The 25165-nt window shown below is 45.6% G+C and overlaps 1 protein-coding gene across 1 annotated transcript in view; it reads right to left on the bottom strand.

Annotated features, from left to right (window-relative positions):
- LOC102385477 (teneurin-2) overlaps window positions 1-25165 on the bottom strand; it is an 818212-nt gene that overhangs the window by 21797 nt on the left and 771250 nt on the right. Inside the window, exons 21-24 of the mRNA XM_025205636.1 lie at window positions 23248-23268; window positions 16002-16234; window positions 15128-15282; window positions 13704-14578 (exon numbers count right to left, since the gene is read on the bottom strand). Of these exons, the coding sequence (XP_025061421.1) occupies window positions 13704-14578; window positions 15128-15282; window positions 16002-16234; window positions 23248-23268 (1284 nt within the window). The remainder of the gene's footprint in view (window positions 1-13703; window positions 14579-15127; window positions 15283-16001; window positions 16235-23247; window positions 23269-25165) is intronic.

The raw sequence follows: 25165 nt of genomic DNA, 5'->3' as shown, positions 1-25165 counted from the left end.
AGAGTGACTGAAAATCTGGGAATGATTTAGTCTATGATTTAGAGGTATGAAAGTAATAAAAACTCTATAATCAGTATTCAAAGAAAATAAAAAGGAGACTCGTATCTACCTGTTGTCTTAATATAAAAATGAAATAGTAATACACCAAATTTACATGTGATAGAAGGGAATGCACTTTCTGCAATATATAATTAATTTGTAGAACTGCCTGCACTTACAGTGAAATTTGATTAATTTGCCTATGGAATAATTTGCCGTTATGATTCCATGCCAGTGCCCCTCTGCCCTCCTAAGTCCTCCCAATTATCAAGTCTCAACAATTGGTCACTACTGGATAATTTGTCCATATTCACATTCCTGTTGGAGTGGCAAATTAACAAGAATTTAAAATAAGATCTGACATTTATACGAATAAGAAAACCATCATTTTACAATTTTCCCTATAGGAAGATTATTCTAAGATTGCTCATTTTGAGATTGCTTGCACGTTCTTCTGAAATTTCTACTGCAGGACAGTGTTTGTAACAGGTTGTAGGTCTCGGTACAGACCTTGTAGTAAGACTTGATGAAAGTAGATTGTGTATCGGCTTTGACTGAAGTATTCTGGCCAGCAGCAGAGCTGTTGCAGAAGTTTTCAGTTCTTGCTGTGCGCATCTATATGAGATGCCTAAATGCACAGTAGCATATTTTACCGCACAGTAAGCATGCACGTCTACACATGTGCATGCATACTGGGCAGTAAAAACCCTTAATCCTGCATAAATTTGCTATCTGCAAATGCAGGTAGTAAATTAAAGCAGGATTAGTTACTGCACAGTAACGAACATGTAGACAAGACCCAAAAGCAAATTTGTTTCCGGCTGTGTCCTGCCACTAGTGAGCTGCCCTCAGGCTAGCCCCAGGGCTCTGGGCTAGGAGCCTCTCCTGCCCCAGGGCTATGGCAACCTCTGCTTGAGGCTTTAAAAGCCTGCAGGCATTTTGAGCCCTGGGGCACATTGGAAGGGAGCCTGAGGGCACTCCAGGCTCTGTGTCCCCCTGGGCAGGCTGCAGCCTAGCTCTGCCAGCCTGCCTGCACTGCAGCGCCACTGCCTGGTACTGCAGTACCATGAGGCTGACAGGACAGTGCTGTCCAGGTCAGCAGGGTGCTGCAGACTCAGACCAGGCCAGTCAGCCCACACAGGCCCAGCTTCTGGCCAGCAAGACCAGTGCCACCTGCCCACAGCCCACCCCCAGCAGCCTGCCCTGTGCCTGCAGGTGCTGCGGAGCATTGTCTCTGCCATGTGGCTGCCAGTCCTGTGCCGTGCGCCTGCACTGGGCACTGCAGGCAGCTGCCCAGGCCTGGAAGAATAGGGACAGCTGTGTGGGGGTCCAGAGAGCCAGCGTAGGACCCACAATGGCCTCATTCTCCTCATCCAGGCCCATGCCCACATCTGTGCCCATGCCTTTCACCTGGGACCCCAACTGGACCAAGGAGGAGACTAGCAACCTTGTGGCACTGTGGGGTGAGGTGGAGATACAGGGCCAATGCCCACATCTATGAGGCCCTGTCAGGCTGGATGCAGGACCATGGGCATGACTGGTCTGTACAGCAGTGCTGCATAAAAGTCAAGGCCTTGTGGGCACAGTGGGTTGCCATGACCATCTACAATTATCAGCCCATAAGTTCCTGTAAGTCCATGACCTTTACACAGTAACTGACAGCCATCCTTTCAGCCTGGGACCCAGGCCACAGCCTTGCTCTCTATAACAGCACAGGTGGCCTGCCTGAGTCCCCGCTCTGGCCTGGTACTTCCAGTGACACATCACCAGAGGAGGGCCCCTCAGGCATCCATTGCTTCATTCCGCCAAACTCTCCAGCTGCAGTCTCCACCAGCAGTTTGAGGAGCTCTGGCCAGCACCTGCCTTGCCAGCTCAACAGCCCCAGGGCCAGCCATGAGGTGCAGCTGGCCATGACACTGCTGGCCCCCAGCAGCACCAGCTCCTCCCTGTGGGAGGGCCCAGCTTGGTGCCTGCATGACACATCCTACCATCAGAGGATGCTGCCCGGAGGTGTATGCCATCGCCAACAGCTAGGATGGAGTGAAGCCACAGGCCACACCAGTCCTGACCATGTGGTGATGAGTAGCTCTCACAGAGGGCCCTCCTTGCTCTGCCCCTGCCCCCACCCCGCCCCCCTCTCACCCAGCCTGCTCACACTCCCCTGGCCCTGGGTTCCAGGTCTCCCCACCTCCCACAGCACTCAGGGAGGTGGGAGACATTGCAGAACTTTATTGAATAACTCATGCTTCCACTCAAACCAAGGAATGCACTGATGCCAGTGACAAAGGAATGCATTGATGCCTTCTTGGCTGTAGGGGGGAGAAATGTGTAGCACAGCCACAGGTAACCCTTGAAGTGGCAGAGGAGGTTGAGGGGCAGTCCAGGATTGCCCCCACACCATTGTAGCTCAGGGTGCCATATTAGGTGCGCAGTTGTGCCCAGGGCACAATGGCCATCAGCAGCAGCAGGGCGTAGTGGGTCAGGCACCTCTTGGTCCACACAAACAGCTCCTTGTACATGCACAGCAGAAGCATGCTTGAGGTGTAGTGCCAGAGTAATGGGTCTGCCCCCTGGGTGCCTCCCTGGAGAGGCCCCCTGCAGGGAGGGCAGGGGCACAGGCAGCTACTCATCCCAGTCAACTAGGAGCTGGGTGGCAGTATAGCACAGTGGCTGGCCTCCAGGAGGTGAGGGGGGTGGGGGGCTGTGGTCTGAAGTTGTGGCAGCAGGTGCTGCCAGAAGCCTGGTTTTTCCTGGCTTGGGAATGGGGTGAGGGAGGCAGACTACCTGCAGCTAGCACCCAGTGGTCCACTGGCCCCAGGGAGGCAAGAGGGAATGGCGGGGAGGGGGGCTCAGCCAGCGGCTGCATGGGCCTGGGCCTGCCTGTCCAACTTACCATGGTTCCTGGGCACCCGTGCATGCTTTACCCCCAATCTGAGACTGGGCAGCGCAAGGCCTCTGGTAAAGAGCATCATATCAGAGAAATGTTGCAAACTCCCACAAACAGCTTCTGTCTCATGGCTCTGCAGGTCCTGCAGTTGCACACGTAGAAGAGGTCACCCTCAGCATCTAGGATGTAGCCTCAGGGTCACCACCACCCACAGCTGGGGCACTGTAGATGCACTGGCTCCACCAGAGTCAGACACAGGACCACATCGTCCTCCTGCAGCAGCTTGTGGAGACATCGCAGGAGCAGCTGGAGGACTCATGGGCCTGGAGGACTCACAGGCAGGTGGAGGATATTGACTGCAAGGATGCATGGGACTGGGTGGATCAAGAGTTCCAGGCAGAGTTCCTGGCCCTCGAACATGAGCGGCTTTAGCTGCTGCAGGAGCAGAACACCATCCTGGGCTGGGCAGGCCACAGACCATGACTGCCGGGTGCTGGACACTGTTCTGGCCCTGACAGTCACATTCATGCTGCCTGCTGCCTGGCCCCCTACCCTAGCCCCTACCTCCTCCCACCTGGGCCTTGGAGGAAGTTATGTGTTGCCTCCAACAGCCAGGAGCCCCTGGCCCAGCCACTGCCCCGGGCCTAGCACCACCTAGCTCCCCCACTTGGGCCCAGCTCTGCCACTCACCTTGGCTCCATGTAGGTGTGGAGCCAGAGCTGCCTGCAACAGGGCCAGCACCCCCCACCAGCCCTGTTGGCTCTGGCCACTGGCTGCCAGAGGGGAAGCTGCCCATGCCAGGGGACCAGTGGCCACCATCACCCCTGGGCAAGTGCCCCACCGGCCGCAATTGCCACGGCATGCACACCCATGGGGGAACAGCCAGAGGCTGGGGTACTGGCCACCTGCCCTCAGGCTCTGCTCCCTAAGTGCCCCCAACCCATGGCCCCCCCACCCCAGGACAGACCACAAAGGACATTGCAATAGTTGTCACGGGGAAGAAGGTGAGTGGTGGAGGGGCTCTGTTGAGGGGGAGGGGTGGGCTCTGATGGGGATGGAACGGGAAGAGGTGCTCTGGTTGATGCAAGGGAAATAGTCTTCATAGATTTCAGAGACATTAGGGAAGAGACCTCGCAAGACCATTGAGTCCAGCCCCCCTGCCATAGTCAGGAAGTCTGCTGGGGTCAAATGATCCCAGCAAGATAAACATCCAAACACCTTTTGAATGAATTCAGAGTAAGTACTTGCAGCACCTCTGCGGGGAGTCTGTTCCAGACCCTGGACACTCGAACTGCAAAGAATTTTTCCTTATGTTCAGTCTAAACCAGCCTTCCGGGAGTTTGTAGCTGTTAGACCTTGTTATCCCTTGGGAAGATGTGGTGAACAGCTGTTCTCCCAGGTCCTGGTGCACCCCCCCGCCCTTATATACTTATAGGCTGCCACCAAGTCACTCCTGAGCCTTCTCTTCTTCAGGATGAAGAGTCCCATGTCCCTCAGTCTCTCCTCGTAAAGCTGGCTCTCTTGGCCTTTGATCATATGAGTGGCTCTCCTTTGGACTCTCTCAAGCTTATCCATGCCCCTCCTGAAGTGGGGGGGGGGGAGGGGGGCAAAAATGGATGTAGTACTCCAGCTGTGGCTTCACTAGGGCCGAGTAGAGTGGGAGAGTGACATCCCTGGTTTTGCTTGAGATGCATTGGTGGGTGCACGCCAATGTTTGGTTTGCTTTGCCAGCCATAGCATTGCATTGATGACTCATGTTCATCTTGCAGTCAATCAAGACCTCCAAGTCTCTTTCAGTCGCGGTGGTAGTGAGTGTAGCACTGCCAAACCTATAAGTATGATGCTGGGTTTTTTTTCCCCAAGGTGGAGTGCCCCGCCCTTTTCTACATTGAATGCTATCAGGTTTTGGTCTGCCCACCTTGCAAGCATGTCCAGGTCAGCCTGTATCCCCAGCCTGTCTTCCAGTGTGACCACCTTCCCCCATAGTTTAGTGTTGTCCATGAACTTTGCCAGTCCACATCTGACGCCCGAATCCAGATCATTAATTAGGATGGTGAAGAGTACTGGCCCGAGTACTGAGCCCTGAAGGATTCCACTGGTCATCTTGTACCACATTGATTTGCTCCCATCAACTAGTACTCTCTGGGTCTGATCCCAGAGCCAGTTCCCCAGCAGTTAGACTGAGATGGTCAAGGCCACTGCTCCCCAGCTTAACCATGAAGACATCATGGGAGACCAAGTTAAAGGTTGTCTTGAAATTCACATATATGACATTAACCTTGTCTCCCTTGTCCAGGCAATGCATCACCTGGTCATAGAAGGAGATGAGGTTGGTCAGGCAAGACCATCCAACAACAAAGCCATGTTGGATGGCATTCAGAAGGTTGCCTTCTGTTAGCCCAGGGGTGGGCAAAATGAGGCCATGGGCTGGATGTGGCCCACCAGGTCATTCTATCCAGCCCACAGGGCCCCTAAAATTTTTGGAAAATTAATATTTATTTGTCCCTGGCAACCTGTCACGTGGCCCTCGATGGCTTGCCAGAACTCAGTAAGTGGCTCTCTGCCCGAAATAATTGCCTGCCCCTGTGGTAGCCTGTTGCTGATACATCACCTTGTAAGTGTGGTGCTGGGAGTGGGTGGGGAGGTGGGGATCCTTGGGTGGAGATGCAGGTGAGTTAGAGCAGGGACTGCTGGAGGAGGTAGTTGGCCAGGGCCACCCACACCTGGTGCCTTGGCCTCCGATGGCAGGTGCATAGCTCTCCTAAGACCCTGGTGGGGCAGGCCTGCTGCTCCACTCCCACTGCCAGGCATCTTCTGCACACCATGCCTCCTCCACCCAGGCCTTGCAGAAGAGCTCTGCCCAGGCCTCACAGATGTTATACAGCACATAGGCTGTGACGATGACCCAGGGGAGGTTGTCCTCAGCGACTTCGAGGCAGATGGTAACAGAGTACCACAGGCTCTTGAGACAGCCGAAGGCACAGTCCACCAGGGTGCAGGTCCAGCTCAGGCAGTGGTTGAATTGGGCCTGGTGCGGGTCCAGGTCACTGGTATAGGGCTCCATGAGCCAGGGCACGAGCAGGTAGGCAGGGTCCCTGATGAGGAGGGGCAGGATGGCCATGATGCCATCCTGCAGGTCCGGCACCCCCAGTGCAATGTGGCCCCTCTTCACCAGGCCCAGTAGGATAGAGTTCCAGAAGACATGGGCATTTTGAGCACTGCCTGCCCAGCCAGTGCTCATATGTGTGAAGTCCCCTTGATGGTCCAGGATGGCCTGGAGCACCATGGAGTGAAAGCCCTTCTAGCTGTAATGGGTGGTTTTTGTGGGGTGGGCAGGTGATGGGGATGTGGGTCCCATGCAGGGCCCCGATGCATTGGGGTAATCCCAGGGCATGGAACCCCACAACTACCACTTGAGGGTCATGTACATAGAGCATGGTGTCTACCAGCACAACCTGGAGGGTTCTGCACACCTCCACGATGGCCTCCCCAGTGGTGGCTTTGCCCATGCTAAACAGGTGGCTGATGTACTGCAGACTGGCAAGCATGGTGAGGGCCAGGCAGGTGTCTGTGGGGAGGGGCGGCTGCATGCTGGTGACCTGCCACTCCAGGTGGGGCCAGAGCTGCTCTAGGAGGTCCTCAAAGGTGCCCTGGGTCATGTGGAAGGCCTCCAGCCATTGCTCATTGTCTCAGGTGTATTGGATAATGTGTTGCCACCAGTCCTGGTTGGCCTGGGGGGCCCAGAGGCGATGAAGCTGGAGACCCAGGAGGTGACGGCGGCCCCAGCAGTGGTGTCCAGAAGCCCCTCATCAGTGCCCCTGCCATCAGGAGCTGCACAGTGGCGACCCTGGGATGGTGGCCTGGGATCAGGCAAGTGGTCACTGCATGGGTGGGGAACAAGGCATGGTGAGATGGTCATGGGCCAGGTGGCAATTGGCACAGTGGGGGCCAGCAGGGCTCTTGAGTGGTCAGCAGGAGCCTGGGGCACTGGTTGTCACTGCCAGGGGCTGGGGTGGAGCAGCCATAGTGCAGGGAGGCAGAGTGGGTTAGGAGAAAGCTGCCATGTGCCCTTCCACTGGGCATGCGGGTCCTGGGCAGGGAAGTGGCTGGCCAGAGAGCAGTGATCAGGGCTGGCTTTTGAAGAGGTCTTCTGGCTGCAGAGTCTGGAGCTTCCCCTGATGGCAACAGAGGCCCATTGCAGGGCTGCAGGAAATTTGGGGCTGAGAGCAGTAAATCTTCTCCCTAGTTACTGCATGTATAGACATCTGCCCAGGGGTGCTTACTCTAGTGTAGTTTACACCTGAGTAAACTGAGCCCAGATCAAATATATGCGAGTAGGAACATATCAGGAAATTGGTTGTCAAAATAAGAAAAACAAAATGTGTCCTTGGGTAGATAGGGGACCTCTGATGCAGAACAGACCCACAGATAAAGCATATCAAGTACTTCTGCACATACTTATAAGTAGATTAGTAAGATACAGATATGGTAAAATAGTTTGCCAAATATTTAGCTAAATTTAGAAATACTATATGCGTGCCAAGATAAACTGCTAGCATAAAGAGTATATAAGAGGTAGAAAAGCGCCAGCCCATTGGAATAATCCCAAAGATTAGAACAGATCTGGTCATCAGTTTTCTACCTTGCACAGAACTCAGACGTAGGAATCAGGAGCCCCAGACATGACTGCTGCCTCGATCACCCAGTCACATCACGTTGTATCTCGGGGTGGTGAGCATGTTGTATTGCTTTTGTCTAACTACAGTAATAGACTTGTAACTGCTAAGGTTGTTTTTGTTTTTGACTTAGAATTGTAACTGTTGGGATTTAATAAACTTTCTTTTAGTTAAGGGCAACCATGTCTTAGTCTTCATACTTGGTAAAAAGACCCATAGCCTCATTGGACACAACAGGGTATTGGACTAGATGGACATCTATTCTGAGTTGGTAAGACAATTCCTGTCTTCCTAAAATGAAGTTCAAGGTCAAATCCTAGATTACTTGAAGATAATGGATGTTTTTCTATTGACCTGACTGAGGTCAAACTTCCATCCAAAATTGCACAACACGTTGGTCAAGAGGCAAGGTAGGTAGAAAAGTGAATGGGGAAGCAATGAGGTCAGAAGCCGTCTCTGGAAATAGAGGCATCAGTGATTCAGCAATGGGCATCTGAGGAATATCTCCACACTAGAAAATACTGGGGGCCTATAGATAGGCTAAAATATTTCTTGGAGTTGGGCAGCAGACATAAATATATTTGTAAAGCAGGAACTGTAATAGAGGATTTGGTACCTAAGTGTCAGATGATAGGCATTAATCTCCAGGAAATGCCCTGATCCAGGGCTGTTAGTATTACTCTAAGACAGGATTGTCCAACTTCAGTTTGGACAGGGGCTGAAGGCAGCGCTGGCATGTAGCCCCTGGGATGTACATAGCTTGGATGACACTCTTTGGGGAGGCCCCCTGGGATATCCCCTATTATACAGGCTGTACTGGTGGCATGTAGCACACTCTTTGGGGAGGCCCCCTGGGATATCCCCTATTATACAGGCTGTACTCTTGGCATGTAGCCCCCTGCCACTGGGCTGCACCAGCAGCATGGGCTCCCCTTCCCCTCCCTCTCGGCTGTTTAGCCTCTGCCAGCAGCACATAGCCGTGCCCCCACCCAACTGCAGCACAGGCTGTGCAGGTGGCATGTGGACCCCTGGGCACAGCAGTGGGAGAGGCAGTCATTTTTCATGGGCCACATCATAAGACTGAAGATGACCTGTAAAATAAGACATGGGACTGAAGATGACCTTTTATTTGTGAAAGGATGAAGTGGTTTCAGTTGGTATGTATAGGATCTTTCTAAAGATTTACGGCACTAAGTATAACCACAGAATCATTTCTCAGTCTTTTAGTGCCTGCATTTTGACTGTTAGACTTTTGAAATATATAACTGCTTGACAGCTTTAGAGGGATTTTGCTAGGTTGCTTTCATATATGGTAATAGGTAACAGCAAATTTTGACCTTACATGGAGAAGGGCCACGTACATTTAAATATATCCTTATGCCTTATGAAAACAAATCTGATTCAAGGAGAAAACTGCAGCACTCTCTTAGGGCATTCTGAAGGCCAAGTGGAGTATCATTGGGGACCACTTCAAAGATCTGTTCTTCATGCCCCAAAACAATCTTAAATTCTCCTATGTGAGCCTGCTGTTAGCTGTTACATTATTTATAAGCCCTGGCTGCTCATAGCATAAAATGAAGTGCATGTTATATTTTTATTTGATTCCATGAAGTATGTGGGAGATAGGGTAGCACTGTATTTCAGTAAGGTAGTTGGTATGGATATACCATTTATTCCTAAATTTTAATTCTCATTTTGTTATATTACTTTTAAGAAGAGTTTTGTCATTCTTGCAAAGATGTTGTTGTACTGTGAATATGATAACAGGTACTGATTATCTGTTTGCAGATAATCCAGAAAGGGATCTTGGAGTCATTATTGACTCCAAGATGAACATGGGCCGACAATGCGAGGTCATGGTCGGCAGGGCTAACCGGACCTTATCGTGCATCCACAGGTGCATCTCAAGGAGGGCCAAGGAGGCGATCCTCCCCCTCTACGCGACACTGGTCAGGCCACAGCTGGAGTACTATGCCCAATTCTGGGCGCCCCACTTCAAGAGGGATGTGGACAACATTGAAAGGGTCCAGAGGAGGGCCACCCGCATGATCTGGGGACAGCAGGGCAGACACTACAATGAGAGGCTACAGGACCTGAACCTGTTCAGCCTTCACAAGAGAAGGCTGAGAGGGGACCTGGTGACCATTTATAAACTCACTAGGGGGGACCAGAAGGGTTTGGGGGAGACCTTGTTTCCCCTAGCATCCCCCGGGATAACAAGGAATAACGGCCACAAGTTGTTGGAGAGTAGGTTTAGATTAGACATCCAGAAGGACTACTTCACAGTTAGGGCGGCTAGGATCTGGAACCAACTTCCAAGGGAAGTGGTGCTGGCTCCTACCCTGGGGGTCTTTAACAAGCCGCTTGATGCCTACCTGGCTGGGGTCATTTGAGCCCAGTTTTCCTCCTGCCCAGACAGGGGGTCGGACTTGAAGATCTACAAGGTCCCTTCCAACCCTACTTCTATGATTCTATCAATGTGAGAATGTGGTGGTCTTTGAAGTAACCAATGTCACCTTTACAAAGGACATACTTGATAGTCAAGTAGATGTTTCCATCTTTAGTTTACCAAAATTAATACAATAATAATAGAGATAGTATTATCTTCCTGGAATTGCTTTACACAACGAATATGAAAAGCAATAGAGTTACTAATGTTGATAAGAACCCTGCACTTTATTAAAATATAAATTACCATCTCATTAACAACATTTTCAGTCAATCAGAGGTGGACAGAGGCTGCTACAGAGTCAGTGAAAGTTAGTTATTTAGGATCATCACCAACAAAATGCCTTCATTTTTTCCTATCTCATTTTCCCCCCTAACAAATATCTACAATTTATGTGGTATTTTAAGTTCCACCCTTGACAAAGTGTTTTCTGTATGCTTGGCATGACACATGGTCTTGTAACAAAAAAATGTCCCTGAAATACAGACAGCTCTGTGAATGGCACAGCACAGATTTCTGTAACCTAGACAGAGCTGATAATATGGTTCTGTTTTTTAATTACATGAATGAAACCCAGGCTATGCAGGTGCAGAATATGATCAGGGTGCTCTAATGGATATATATGTGAAAGTGAAATTATGGATTAACAGAAAACATAGCCTTTATCACATGCTGGCTATGTTCTCCTATACAGAGTACTTAGAGAGTCCAGATGCAATACTTATTTCCACAGTAGAAGTGATAATTAGATACCACCTATCTTTTATCAAACATACTAATTAACAAATCCAGTGCCTAACCCTGTACTACTTAGTGCTAGGCATGGTGCCTACTACTATGAATAAGCCCCCTAATACAGAGAACAGATCTTTTTTTTTTCCTTATTTATTCTGGAAAACAGTTGGGAAGCTTTAGGGCACTGCAAAAGTAATAATAAATAACATCTACACATGCACATCCATAGAGTATTAAAAAACATGCATGCTGTATTTTCATTCCCTATGTGCAACATAATAATTTTGTAATCATGTAAACATTATTTTAATCATCAATAGACTTTGAAGAATATTTTATATGTGTATAATTTAGTTTAATTATTGAATATTTGAATATTGTGATTTTACTCATTTAATAATGGGGACTTGCAACCAGTTTGCGTTCATCTATTATAAAATTTGTGATATTTGATTTAAGAATGGTAGCTTCTCGGAAAAAATGAGTTGACCCTGCTTGTGATCTAGGAAATGCGTGTGTGTTGATCAACAATAATATCTATGTAGAGACCTATCTAAAATGTACATCTACCTATCATCAAGAGTGTTTCACCAACGCCCCATACAGTTTGATGCAGTGATCAATAGCTGGCACCTTCTTATGACTCTAAAATGGAATTTATTAAATAACTAAAATGTGTTTTAAAAGGCTGTTATGTGGTAAGGAGAATAATTCTGCAGCTGCATCAAAATGATAGATAAAAGTGAATACATTTGGTTCAGTTATGGGGATGAAATTAAACAGTGACCACAAGATGGCAGTGCCTTCCTTTTCTTATAAACAAATCATAAAACAGTAAATGCTGATGTGCACTAAGTTAGTTATTAGCTGGACCAACCTAAGTTACTTTTGTTCATGCACTGAAAAAAAAAATCAACAGTGTTTAAGTAGAAAGCCATGTTACAACACACTAGCACATATGTTTGTGGATCAAAACAACTATTATTAGTTGTTTATAGGACTATTTTAAAAATAAACCTATCCTCAGCAATTTTAGGAGGATTATAAAACCTGATCAAAGCTTTGTAAGTACTAATTTGGAAAAAACTTCCAAAGGAATGGATTGCTAATCAAGTATTTCAAGCAAAATACTCAGTATTACCATACTTTATTTTAATAGCAGCCTTGCCATAGTTAAAAATCAGCACGTGTGTGTGTGTATAATTATACACACACACACACACACACACACACACACATATCTATATCTATGTATAGATATATCTGTATCTGTATCTATGTATAGATATAGATATATATGTATGTATATGTGTGTGTTTATTCATATGTGTGTGTGTGTGTGTGTGTGTGTGTGTGTGTGTGTGTGTATATATATATATATATATAGGTATGTATCCAGCCTATTAGATGCATATATATAGTGCCACTTATGTAAGAAACTGTTATTGCTAAATACATTCCAATACAACTATTAAGGACAGCATAATTGTTAGAGAATATCTGGTTTGCTTTTTCAGCTTTTTCATATACTTTCGCACTTTATTTTTAATCTGTTACAGCTAAAGAGGATATTCTGTTTTTTTTATCTATGTGCTCATGAAAACCAGTGTGCTTTTGGGCTACCTAGAAATTATACAAGTCACACTGAATTCTTAAGGATACCTTAGGATCTAATTTTGTCACCTATCTCAGGAATGAAAAATCATGAAAGTTAATGTTTCATCCATCACCAGAAATATACATCTTATAATCTGACATTTGAACATCAAGATTTATAATTTAAGTTTAAAAAAGATGGTAAAAATGAAATCTCTAGAGAGGCAACCAAATGGGGTTTAGTTACAGAGTACTGGGTGCACATACACAAGCGATTTACTGCAGAGTTGACTAGGTCTGCAGTAAAGTGTCACCATCCACACATGCACTGGTACTAGGGTACAGTAAATTAATTAACTCCACTGTAAGATAGTACTGTCCCTAACAGTAATTAACTGTGATTAAATACTCATGTAGATGGTGGCCACCAGGCACAAACTGAAATCAGATCCTGCAAACTGCATTTCACATACAAGTTGTTGATTTTCCTAAGAAAAAAGACCACAATCCTGCAAGGCCCTGGGCAACACTTCTTTGGGGTGAGTGAGCCTCCTCCCCAACCTCACACTACAGTGGCAGCATCCACATGTGCGCTTAATGTGGAGTTGACCAATTAGCTCCACAGTCAAGCGTTACCATCTACAAGCACGGCGCTATTAGCCCAGAGTAAACTAATTAACTCTTCCATAGGATACTACTGCCAAAAACAAGTACCACACTGTCTATATATGTACTGTGTGCCACAGTACATATATAGACAGTGACTGGGGCTGGCTGGTGCATGAGGGTGCTACAATGCAGAGCTACCTGCTGGCTAGCCCTCACTGGAGAACTCTTGTGCCCCAGCCAGTCCCTCTGCAGCACACTGAGCTAGGGCAGAGCATCTCCAGGCTGGCAGGTTGACCCTCTAGGTCACCTGCTACCTGGGGTTGCACTGCCCTGCATCAATGTGCTGTGGTCCCGGGCACATGTGTAAATGCTATGCCCAGGAGCAATAGGCTCCAGTGCAAACTGTACCAGAGTTTATTTAGCTGTGCTACTGCATGTGTAAATGCAACCAGTGTATGTTTAGGGTGCTCACTACCATACAAGAAGCATCAGTGTCAGGACCTTATGGAAGGACACCACAAAACTGGTGAAGTCAAGAAAACTACTTCTCTGGTTCCAGTGCCCTACTGCATTGAAATTTAAAAACCTGATACTCTATTCACTGAATACAATGTAAACACTACAACTGATTTCAATGGGCATTCCATTTGAACCCGGTCACCATCATTCGAAAGAGAATGCATGCCTAATATATTTATAAAAAAATTCTTACTCATAAAAGGTTGTCCATCCCGTTTCATCACTCTTTGTTGCCAAGAGACCACTATTGCCATTGTATGTCATTAATCCAAGTTCCAGAGTCTGGGTTGACACTACCTTGAGTCCACCATTAGCTCCAACAGCTAGCGTGACAATCTGATTGTCAGGCATCAGTAAATGTCGCGGTGTTCCATTATTATCCCGACGAATCTTCAAGGAGTTGCCGTTATTATCAATTATTTCTGTGACATCGTTTTCACTACTGTAAGTGAAATTATACAGATATTCGCCAGTAACTAGGCTAAGTGTGTACTGGTGGATTCCATCAGCATTGAAGACATATAGCTCCTGTTCTCCTGGAGATGCAGCCTCATACTGGTTGAAAGAGTTAAGAATAGGTCTGTTTTTACTAACAGCCCTAATACGGATATTTCCAAGGTCAGCTATGTAGATTGTTCCATCGGGTGCAACAGCTAAGGAGGATGGTGAATTTAAGATGGCATCAGTTGCATAACCATCATCCCCAGAATAGCAGTTACAGTTCACATCATTTTTGCAATCACAGTCTGAAGCTGCCCCTGCAAGGAGGCAGATCTCTCCATTAGTGGTCACCTGCCGTAGGCGGTTAATTTTTTTCTCATCCGTCTCACTGATATAAAGGATTCCAGTATGTGAGATGGCAATTGCACTGGCTGACTCCAGGGCAGAGTGAATGGCCAGTTTGCTAAGGGAGTAGTCTATACCAGGGACTTGGCAATGCATGGGACGTCCAGCAATAATGCTAACCTGATGATTCTCTGTGATCCGTAAAATGACATTGTTTTCCAGGACATAAAGTGAGTTGTCCATTGGATTGACAGCAAGATCAGTTGGCCATTCCAGCCGTACCTAAAAACCACACAATAGTTTGTTATCACTGTAAAACATACACAGAATTAAATATTTTTAATGCATATATATTGTATGTGAAACATCAGCAAATTAGTCATTGGTTTAGTTTTGTAAATCATAGAACTAAGTGCTGCCTCTGCTACTTCACATGATGAATTTTCTTTCTGTAAAATTAAAGCTATGTGTAATGGGAACTTTTGTAACTTATGTATCTGTTGCAAAGAAAGAATACTATATTGCCAAAACTCCACAATAATTACAGCAAAATACAATTAACACAATAATTTCTATTATCTCAACCTTATTTTCCTGTGTAAATAACTCATGTTAACCACTGCAAGAAGATAGGTTCATTTTTTTCAGTAACTCGTTACACTGGCTGTCATCCTGAATTGCACAATGTCATCAATACCCAGTAATTTTTTTTGCTCAGGATTCTAACATACCATGTTTCCTAAGGAGAATGGCTAGGCAGTTATCCAAAATTAATCCAAAATTAATAGCTAAAATAAAATGCCAGGCATATAAATGAAGAGGAAGAGAAACCTGGGTGACATCCATGCTGGAATCACAGCTTAGGGGTCGAACAGCAGTTAGGTCATTGGAACCCAGTAGAGTTGATATAATTCCATTCTGATCAACTTTCCGAATCATAGTGGCATCAACAAAATACATGAGTCCATATTTATCCACAGCAATTCCTACAGGTGAGTGAAATAAGCAATGATGAATGTTCTGGTCTTGCACTTTACTGATAAGTTTAGAAGGTATTTTTCTTCATTTACTTTCTTTTTTCAGACTCTTAGTCCCTAATTCTGGACTTCAGATCCTTACCTACTATAAACTGGTAAAATTCTATTGAAAAACTAAACAACTACAATGTTTTTTAAACATGTAGCTTTAATAATGCATTATTATTTTGACCCATGCTCGTTTCAGTCTTTGTATGATGTTTAAAGCCAGATCATTTTTTTAAAAGAAAAATACCCTTCCCTGAATTTTACATCAGACATTTACCTGTTGTTTAGCTTGCTTTTCTAGAAGACTACATGGGGGATTTCACACATTTAAGGCTTTATGCACATCTATGGAACGAAAACTGACTGGGCGGGGGCACATTTTACTGAGGGCATTTTAAAATATTGTGTTTCAAACAAATTGTTTGTTTTCCATTTTGTGTGTTTACGTCAGCAGTGAGCAGTACACAGCTAAATCATGTTCTGTTCTTCGTCTGCAGCACACGGTGCAATGTAATAAAGTTTGTTTAACTAAACAAAGCACGAGCACTCACCAATCCACTGTGATTAAAGCACAGAATGAAAATAACCAAGCAAGTAGTGATTTAATTGCCAGATAATTATATCCAGATCCAGCCTAGCTTCACACAGTCACTTTCTCCAGCTGGTTTTACTTTCTTTACCTCGAGGGCTCATTAGGGTTGCGTCCACTGCCTTCCCTCCATCTCCGCATCTCGCTTCATCAAAAGGCAGACACTGCTCTCCAGTCCCTGCTACCACTTCAGAATTAGCAGCCAGGTCCTTTGCACCAGTCAGGGATTTGACACGGTAGATCCGTCGGCTGTTGGTGTCTGATACATACAGCAAACCCGAAACAGGATCCACAGCCAGGTAGTATTTATGGGCAGGATTGTTGCTTTATGGGTGGGCAAAACAGAAAACAAAGATGGCTAAGCAGTCTAAAAACTTGGGAGACCTTCAGCCCTTAAGTGTCCAATGTTGATGTTGGGGTCCAAAGTACTTTCATTTAAGGACTTTGTTTTACTTTTGAAACACTCTAATTCCCTCAGTGCTCATACACTGTTGCTTCATGTGGGCATATTTCCTATAGTACCTACAGACTAAACAAGTAGCTTGGTTTGCGTGAGAAGCAAACCAAAGAGAAGGAAAAAGAAAAGGAAAGTGGATGAGTTCTAGGCTTGAGAATAGGGACTGGTTAACATTTTTAGAAGGTGCAGCTTTTGTTCCTTGTAGTGAAATCTCTTTCTTCCCACCTCATCAAACACTGTAAATAAACTCAGTAAGCCACCAAAAGGCAGGGCAGCAGACTGATGTTCACAAAGATTTATACTGCAAAAAGTCCTTTTCTCCTCCTCCCATTATTCCTGTGCACTTGCCAGAAGGATGACTAGCCCTTGGATGGTTAGATGGATAGAAGTGGCACTTAGTGCTCTTAAATGGCAAGTATCAATAATTAAATGCTCAGAGTATTGAAAAAGTGACTCTTTTTTGCTCATAGATTGAAGCTCTACACCAGGGGTGGGCAATCATTTGGACCGAAGGGCCACTTAGGGAGTTTTGGTGACATGTTGTGGACTGGGTCATCACCTCTCCCCACCAAACCACAACAGCTCACCAAAACTTCCTCAGTGGTCCAAGGGTGCCAGACAGAATGGACCCATAGGCAGATGAGGTCTCCATGGAGACCTGCCTAGGACCCTCAAGGGCACAGTGTGTTCGACTGGGCGCATGGGATGGGGCCATGGGTAGGTGGGGAGTGTCATCTGGGAGCAGGATAGGCAGGAAGTGGGGCTGCCGGGAAGTGGGACTGGCTGCATGTGCCATGGCTCAGACAGCTGCCTGTGCCTGGGCTGTAAGGGGCTGAGGGGCCCTCTGTGGGGCAGATAAAATCCCTTGGTGGGATGCATCCAGCTTGCAGGCCATATTTTGCCCACTCCTGCTCTAAACCCTCATGTGCCCTCACACATACCAGGCTGAATTCTGCAACTTGCAGCATACCTACATGCTGGGGAACTCCCTTCTTGTCAGTGCAGAGGCACAAAAGGATCTTGGAATCATTATTGATGCCAAAATGAACATGGGCCGACAGTGTGGGAACGCGATGAGGAAAGCCAGCCACACCTTGTCATGCATCCACACATGCATCTCAAGCAGGTCCAAGGAGGTGATCCTCCCTCTCTATGTGGCACTGGTCAGGCCACAGTTGGAGTACTGTGTCCAGTTCTGGGCGCCGCACTTCAGGAGGGACGTGGACAGCATTGAGAGGGTTCAGAGGAGGGCCACCTGCATGATCAGGGGGCAGCAGGGCCGGCCCTACGAGGAGAGGCTAAGGGACCTGGACCTGTTCAGCCTCCACAAGAGAAGGCTGAAGGGGGATCTAGTGGCCTGTTACAAACTAGTCAGAGGGGACCAGCAGGTATTGGGGGAGCCCCTGTTCCCCTGAGCACTACCAGGAGTGACTAGAAATAACGGTCACAAGCTGGGAGAGGGTAGATTCAGACTAGACATCAGGAGGCGCCACTTCACAGTCAGGGCAGCTGGGATCTGGAACCAACTTCCAAGAGAAGTGGTGCTCACTCCTACCCTGGGGGTCTTTAAGAGGAGGTTAGATGAACACCTCACTGGGGTCGTGTGACCCCAGTACTTTTTCCTGCCATGGCAGGGGGTCGGACTTGATGATCTGCTCAGGTCCCTTCCGACCCTACCAACTATGAAACTATGAAACTATGAATGGGATGAAAACAGACTTTTTCCTGTGTGAACCTAGGGCACAGGCAGAAGTGCAGCTCCCGCTGTAACTCTGCAGAAAGTGTTTTGAGTTACAATAATCCCTTGGAGCAAACAGAAGTTCACTGCTGGTTCCAGGGGAGAGGGTATCTAGCTGCTGGCTGTCCCCCAGCCGGGTTCCCCTAGCAATGACCCCTCCTCCCTGCCAGCTCCGCCTGTTTCCAGAATGGGAGGGGGGAAAGGAAGCAGAGGGAGCTCATGCTAGGGTTTCCCCAGCCAGCAGTGAAGGGTGGGGTGGGCGAGCTGGAGTCCCCCACCTCAGGAGAGCTCTATACACCTACCCCGCCTTCCAGTGCTGTCTGCAGCTGTGCACTTGTGTTTGGTCATAGCTGCAGACAGTTTTCTGAAGCCAGCTTGGCTGAAAATTGTCACTTTTGTCTGCATCTGTACATCTCTTTATTATTCTTTTGTTAGGGACTCATTCAGAAAGACAAGGGTTTAATTTACTAATGTAAAATGTGAAAGAGTGGTCAGTTCTTCATTCAACACTTTCGTGTATTAAGTTGAAAAGGAACGCATGCTCCTGCACTTCAATTGTGAAGCACACAGTACTTGGAGGTTCTTGCTCTGAGCCAAATCTCTCTGGCTCAGATCTAACTATTGTCATTTTTGTACTTCCCTTGAAAGCAGAAATCTCAGGAATGAAATCAAAGCACTAGCCTTTGAGTTGCTGACACACTTAAGACTCATGAGGTATTACATGAGTTGGAGACAAGTGTGTAATACATTTATCCTTAAAGCAAGTTCCTATATATTCTTCTGCCAGATAAAATCTGGGCTCTGGTAGATGAGTTTGGCTGTGTGACTAAAATCAGAGAGGGCCCAAGTTTTTAACATTAGCACAGGCTGGTTTTTTTATTGAAAATGTAGTCTTGTGGTAATTTTGTGATACAAGGGGATGCTCAGATGCACTGCTACATCTCTAGCAACATTACAACTTTTGATAGCTTATCAAATTTTAAAACTGCTTCAGCAAATCATCTGTAAATTGATGAACATCAGTCTCATCCATTAATATATATTTGTGCTAGGGTGAAGGACCATTTGCAAAACCCTACCTGTTATCTGAGTTCACACCTTAGTTTTTATACCAGATCTATACTAACTGTGCTCCTTGTGAGGCTATGGCAAACTTACTTAAGATGAATAGAAATTTTGGAAGTATAGAAAACAAATGAACACACAAAAAAGAAAATGCAGGTTACTTACCATGGACTGATCTTGCCCCCAAAGATCCACACTCCTGGATTAATGTGGCAAAAATGCACAACCCCAGGAGTTAGGATATGATAAGGCAAGTTATGATAGAGAAAATAGCCAATTGTTGATTAGAATCACTCACTGAAAAGTTTAGCAACTGAAACCTTCGGCAGATGGATTACCAGCAGTGTGGTAACAGCCAGATTCTGGGGAGTGAGGAGGGACAGTGATACCAGTATCTACTGTAATTTTCCTCTAGACCAAGGTAACACTATCTGTAACATTACGATTTTAAGTCACAGTCATGCAACTTATGATTTTAAATCATAAGTCATGATTTTAAGATTCTGCAGTTTGCCCCAACACTGTAGAGTTTAGGTAGGAGAATGACTTGGCTGAAATGGGCATGGGAGACACCATCTGCTGAAGACACACAGGAGCACAGAAATTAGAGATGCAAAATATAGTAGATAAGTGAATAAAAAATACCTGGCAAATTTATCCATGCATAGATTTCAAAGCAAATTACAAAGGTGGGTGTTGTTAGACCCATTTTACATAGGAGGAAACTGAGGCACAGAGAAGTTAAGTGACTTTTGCAATGTTACACTGTGATATTAGTGGCACAAATGCGATTAGAACACAATCTATTTAATCCTACTTCCCTGTCCTATGTCCTCCAGCATCCACTCGGCACTGTTCTCACCCTCTTTTTGTATCCCTCTAATCTATGGGACTCTTCTATGAGTCTCTATCTTCTATGAGACTCTTCTATCTTTTCCTGGGATAAGAGTCTGAATTGGAAAAAAAGGTTGCAAGATGTTTACTTTAACAAAGAGATCCTCCCTGCTCTCCAGAAGATCACGGTAAGGTAAATACGCAGGCCATTCATTTAAATAAATGACTTCCATGGTCTTTTTCTCCTCGTCCTTTCTTCATGCTGCTAGCCCTGCTTTCCCTTCACAGTAAACACCAAATTCTGTCATCATACAATGAATCGTATCTCACTTTGTAAGTACATCTATACCACTGAAATCAAGGGGGAGTAAAGTACTAAACAGTGGGTGTAACTACATGTGAATATTAATACAACGCAAAAAAACTCCATCATAGTTTATGCTGGAGTTTATTGCTCCCAGGCACAGTGTTTAATACATACACCTGGGACTACAGCACATTGAGCCAGGGTAGTGCAGTCCCAGATGGCATGGGGCCTGGGGGGCCATCCTCCCAGCCCAGGGCTGCTTCTGCCCAGCTCAACGTGCTCAGGAGGGCCTGGCCGGGGCACAAAGGTGCTACAGTATGGGGCTAGCTAGTCCTGGCCAGCCACCGTCAACACAACAAATGTGCATTGCTGCAGAGTAAATAACTCTGCCGTAGAATAGTACTTATGTTGGGCAGTACTATCTTATGGCAGAGTTAATTAATTTACTCTGGCCTAATAGCACTACTTGAATAGATAGTGATGCTTTACTGTGGAGCTAATTTGGCAACTCCAGTAAGTGTCTCATGTAGATGGACCCAGTGGGCCATGGTGGGAAGGGTCAGCCCTGGGCTCCAGGTGGCAGCACTGAATGGCAGAGGGGGCTGGCTGGGGCACCAGGGTGCTGAAAGTGCAGAGCCATGTGGCTAGGTGGCAGGAAGGAATCTGGCCCCCTGCTGGCTAGGCTGACCGGGAGCAATTTACACGTGTGGTCAGCGTCTACACGTGTGTTTTATCATAGTTAATTACCCCGCAGTAAGATAGTACTGTCCCTGACAATCCTATTTTACGGTGGTGTTAATTGTGTACTGTGGCCTAACAGTGTCATGTGTAAATGGTGACACTTTTCTCTACCACTAATTAGTCTACTCCTCAGTTAAGTGCACATGTAGATGTGGCCATTGTGAGGAAGGATGGAAGAATCTGGTCTTTAGAGGGGTCCTTTTCTTTCTATCTTTCTTTTCATGCAATCATCTATATATATACTGAGATCAGCTCTCACACTACTGCCTCTCCCTTCACAAGAATCTCATTCAGCCTAGGGTCATGATGCGGTGATCTCATTCAGAGCATTCATCATCTTTTGTTTCAGCAGCTTTGTGGCATGCCTGCTGACCTGTTATATATGTTTTTTCCTTTTCCTCATGAGCTGAATAAAGGCAGGAAGGGCATGAGTCTATCCACCTAACACAGATCTGAGGGGATTTTGTATCCAAATTTGACAATGGGGCAAACAAACTTGGGCAGATGGAGACTGATCCATAACATTGCACCTTGGGTATTTCCACAAAGAAGTTAATAGCTTATTTTCTCAAGCAGATATATTTTATATTGGAGAAATAGTATTTCCCAAAATAGCATTTGACTGACTAACCAGTCTTTGCCTCTCCCTTCCCCATTAAACAAAACCCTTTGTTATTCATTTTTAGAATTACATAAAGACAGACAACATCTTTTTTTTTGTTTAAAATAAATGTTAATACAGTATTCAGCCTTGCTCTGAGATATTTGACTAGAAGATCTCATGCAGCTAACACATTCTGGGGAACATAGTGTTGGTTATAATGAGTGGTCTCATTGTAGGAAATGTAGTTGTGCCTGGCAGTAAGTTTGGTGCTTGGTAGTAAGTGTAGGCAGGATTGAGTCTCAAAGTCCAATTTTCCTTCCACTTACACTATATGCACACCAGTGTAACTCTAGTCACTTATTTCTGTGAAGTTAAATAATAAGAAAAGCCAGCCATACACAAAGCTTTACGCATCCAAACAATCAATTAGAATTATGACTGCAAATAATGACCACCCAGCAGTGCAGATAATCATATACAAAAATGAAATAACTCAGCCAACCAAGAAAAAGCCTAGTGGAGCTACTTCTAATTTATGCTATTGTGGGAAGGAAATGAGACTGCTGGGCCCAGAACTTCTGCTGCATCTATTTTATGCTGTAGAGATGGAAGACAATTAGGTCATGGCAGCACCGTACCTAGACTCCTGGTGGCCCCAGGTGAACTTTTAGTATTGGTCTGCCCTTCACCAGAGATAATGATAATAATGATTATTTTCACCATTTTCAGGCCCTCTGTCTGGGCCCTGAGTGGCTGCCTGGTTTGCCCATGTCTGTGTCCGGCCCTGGGTCATGGTCCTCAAGAGGTTGTGTACCAGCTAAGGATCGCAAAGCAGTTCATAATGACTATCTTCCTTGCTCTGTCCTTCCCTAGTTCAGCTGGTGAGGGTATGAGGAGAAGGGTATGGATGTTGGCCATGCTAAGTTCATACCAGCCCGCTAGACTCTCCCCATCTGGAGAGAGGTTAGTGTAAATTTAGTGCAAAATCTTTCCCCTCATGTCTACAGACTTGACCACTGTCCATGAAATTGAAAAAAAGAATTTAAATTCCGTTTATAAGAACTAAATCTTGTGGCTGGATAAAACCAAGCCAGCAGACTGACTGACTATTAACAATGCAGGAAAGCTAAAAAAATAAGAAACAAAAGAAAAAGAAACAAAAAGAGACAGTGAATCTTGAAAAAATCATTAATGAGCTGAAAATGAGTTTTTGACCCATTTCCAGTTCATTAGCGCCTGTGTGAACCCTTTCCAGCATTTACAAAACCTACTGTTGTAGTTTGCCTTAACCATTTAGACCAATTACAGACTGCAGGGAGAAGCGCTTATATGAAATTTAGCTTGGGGTCCATTATACTTGCGTTGTACTAGAAATTTCTAATTACTGCCAGAACTTATTTGGTTGCTTTTTGACTGCCTTTCATAATTGCTAACACTTATCATATTCATAACACACAATTAGCACATAAAAATGTTACTATATTTGGTACATGAAAAACATAACATTACACAAGAAGCACAACACAAAAAGCAAACACAATGAAGCAAACAAACCGTATCAAATTATATGGGAAAGAGCTCTTGGTCTTACCTATGTTTAAACTCTTTATTTCTTTATAGAAAGGGAACAGAAGGGAAAAAAAAGAACAAACAGTTAGCTGAAGAATAGATGGTAAAGCAAACATAGCATTTTGTTTTATTTTACAAAAGGACACAGGAGAGGGAATCTCTTTGCAGCTCTAGCTTTAGATTGGAGAGGGATGAAGCATGCCAGGAGGTGTTATAATCGCAAGATAGTTCCCTGCTATGATACCCCGCTTTAAGGCATATTTTGTAAGAAACTTTCTGGATCACTGAAACAATCATAACGTGGAAAAATATGCAGCTTGTGTGCGGAGAGGGAAAGAAGTTGGCAGTTTTCTGCATAGTAAAATGGGCTTCACAGAGAGGTGCAGTTAGTACACAGTGAAACTGGCATTCAGACCACAATTCTAGTTGTTGAAAGTGGCCACTTTAAGTTGCCCAAAAGCAGTTTCCAAGAGGACTTAAAAAAATCTTTAAACCACTGGTTCCAGACTTTTTGCACCCAGTGGGCCACTGCCAAACCTCAAAATGTCATGCACCCTTATCATCAAACTCCTAATTTAAAAAAATGGAGCAGGGGGCAGGAATGACCACTTACCATGACCTCACAAACCACCAGTGGCCACCAAACTACAAGTTAAGAACCACTGCTTTAGACCAATTCTACTAAGCAACTGATGTTCTTTTCCCCTGGTCCCTGTAGTAGTTGCTTAAAATAGGCTTGGCTCTGTGTACAGCTATTTATGGAGAATGTATTCAAGCCAATCAAAGCAATTCTTAAATTAGTGCTATTTCATAACTGAGCAATATGGTGCTGTACAACGTGAGCTGGGTTGTATTTAATTGAAGCCTAGCATGCAGTCTAGGCATGAGGCCAAAAAGGCAAGTGCCCTCTCCATTTCTAATGTGGATTAATACAGTTTTTGCTCTGGAGTGTTTCATTGTGTTTATACAATTTTGTTTAAAAATGTACAGTTAATGGAATGATGATGTGCATAACTCCTGAGCTGCAGCTCTCACAGCACAGAATGAAGCTTGGAACTTGCAAGGTTCAGTACAAATTGTGACATGTGACAGTATTATTAGCCAGTCAGGCAGCTGGTATCTTGAGCCAATTTCATGCCACTTAGTGCAAGGGGAATAGCATGCACGTTTCTGTTCTCATTTACAGTTTACAATAGAGTAACCCCACTGACTTCCATAGTTATGATTTGTACTGGTATATGAGAGACCAGAGTGATATCCATTATCTGCTGTAAATGAAGGAATACATTTACTTTTTATTATTTATGGAAACAGCATTTGCAATTTTATTAAAGCTTTAATGTTAGCTTGGGGTTCCAGTCTTGTTCATTCCTAAGGGCCCAATTCTTCAAACCCTTACTCATGTAAATTCCAGAGGTTTTTATGGGAATGTTCTTCTGAGTGTGAATGGCTTCTGTGAATAATATTTGTAGGACAGGACCCAGACTCTTTCTGAAAAAAAGAGAAGTCTCAGAGGGGAATGGTAGGAACATACTGCTACATCAGGAGAGTACATTAGGGGCTCGGTGAACAACTGTTCACCAGGGTACCCTTGGGGAAAACCTGGAGTAATGGCCACAAACTCCTGGAAGACCATTTCAGGCTCAACATTAGGAAAAATTTCTTCACAGTTAGGGTGTCTAGACTGTGGAATAAGCTCCCTCTAGAGGTGGTACAATTGTCTACTAGGGGTGAGAAACTTCAGGTGCTGATTCAATTCGGAGGAGATTTGGTCTGATTTGGTGGCTGAATATCCAAATACGAATCAAATCAGGGGACCAATTAAAAGATCAGAATCAATTAGAAGCTCTCTGAATCAATCCGGAAAAGATTCGGAGAGCTTTGGCGATTCGGGCAGTCCCTGCTGGCTGCAGCAGGGAGCTGGACCCAGACCCTGAGCT

Source organism: Alligator sinensis, unplaced genomic scaffold (genome assembly GCF_000455745.1).
Source record: "Alligator sinensis unplaced genomic scaffold, ASM45574v1 scaffold7_1, whole genome shotgun sequence".
NCBI classification, from domain to species: domain Eukaryota; kingdom Metazoa; phylum Chordata; order Crocodylia; family Alligatoridae; genus Alligator; species Alligator sinensis.
This window is presented reverse-complemented; position numbering and strand designations above follow the sequence as displayed.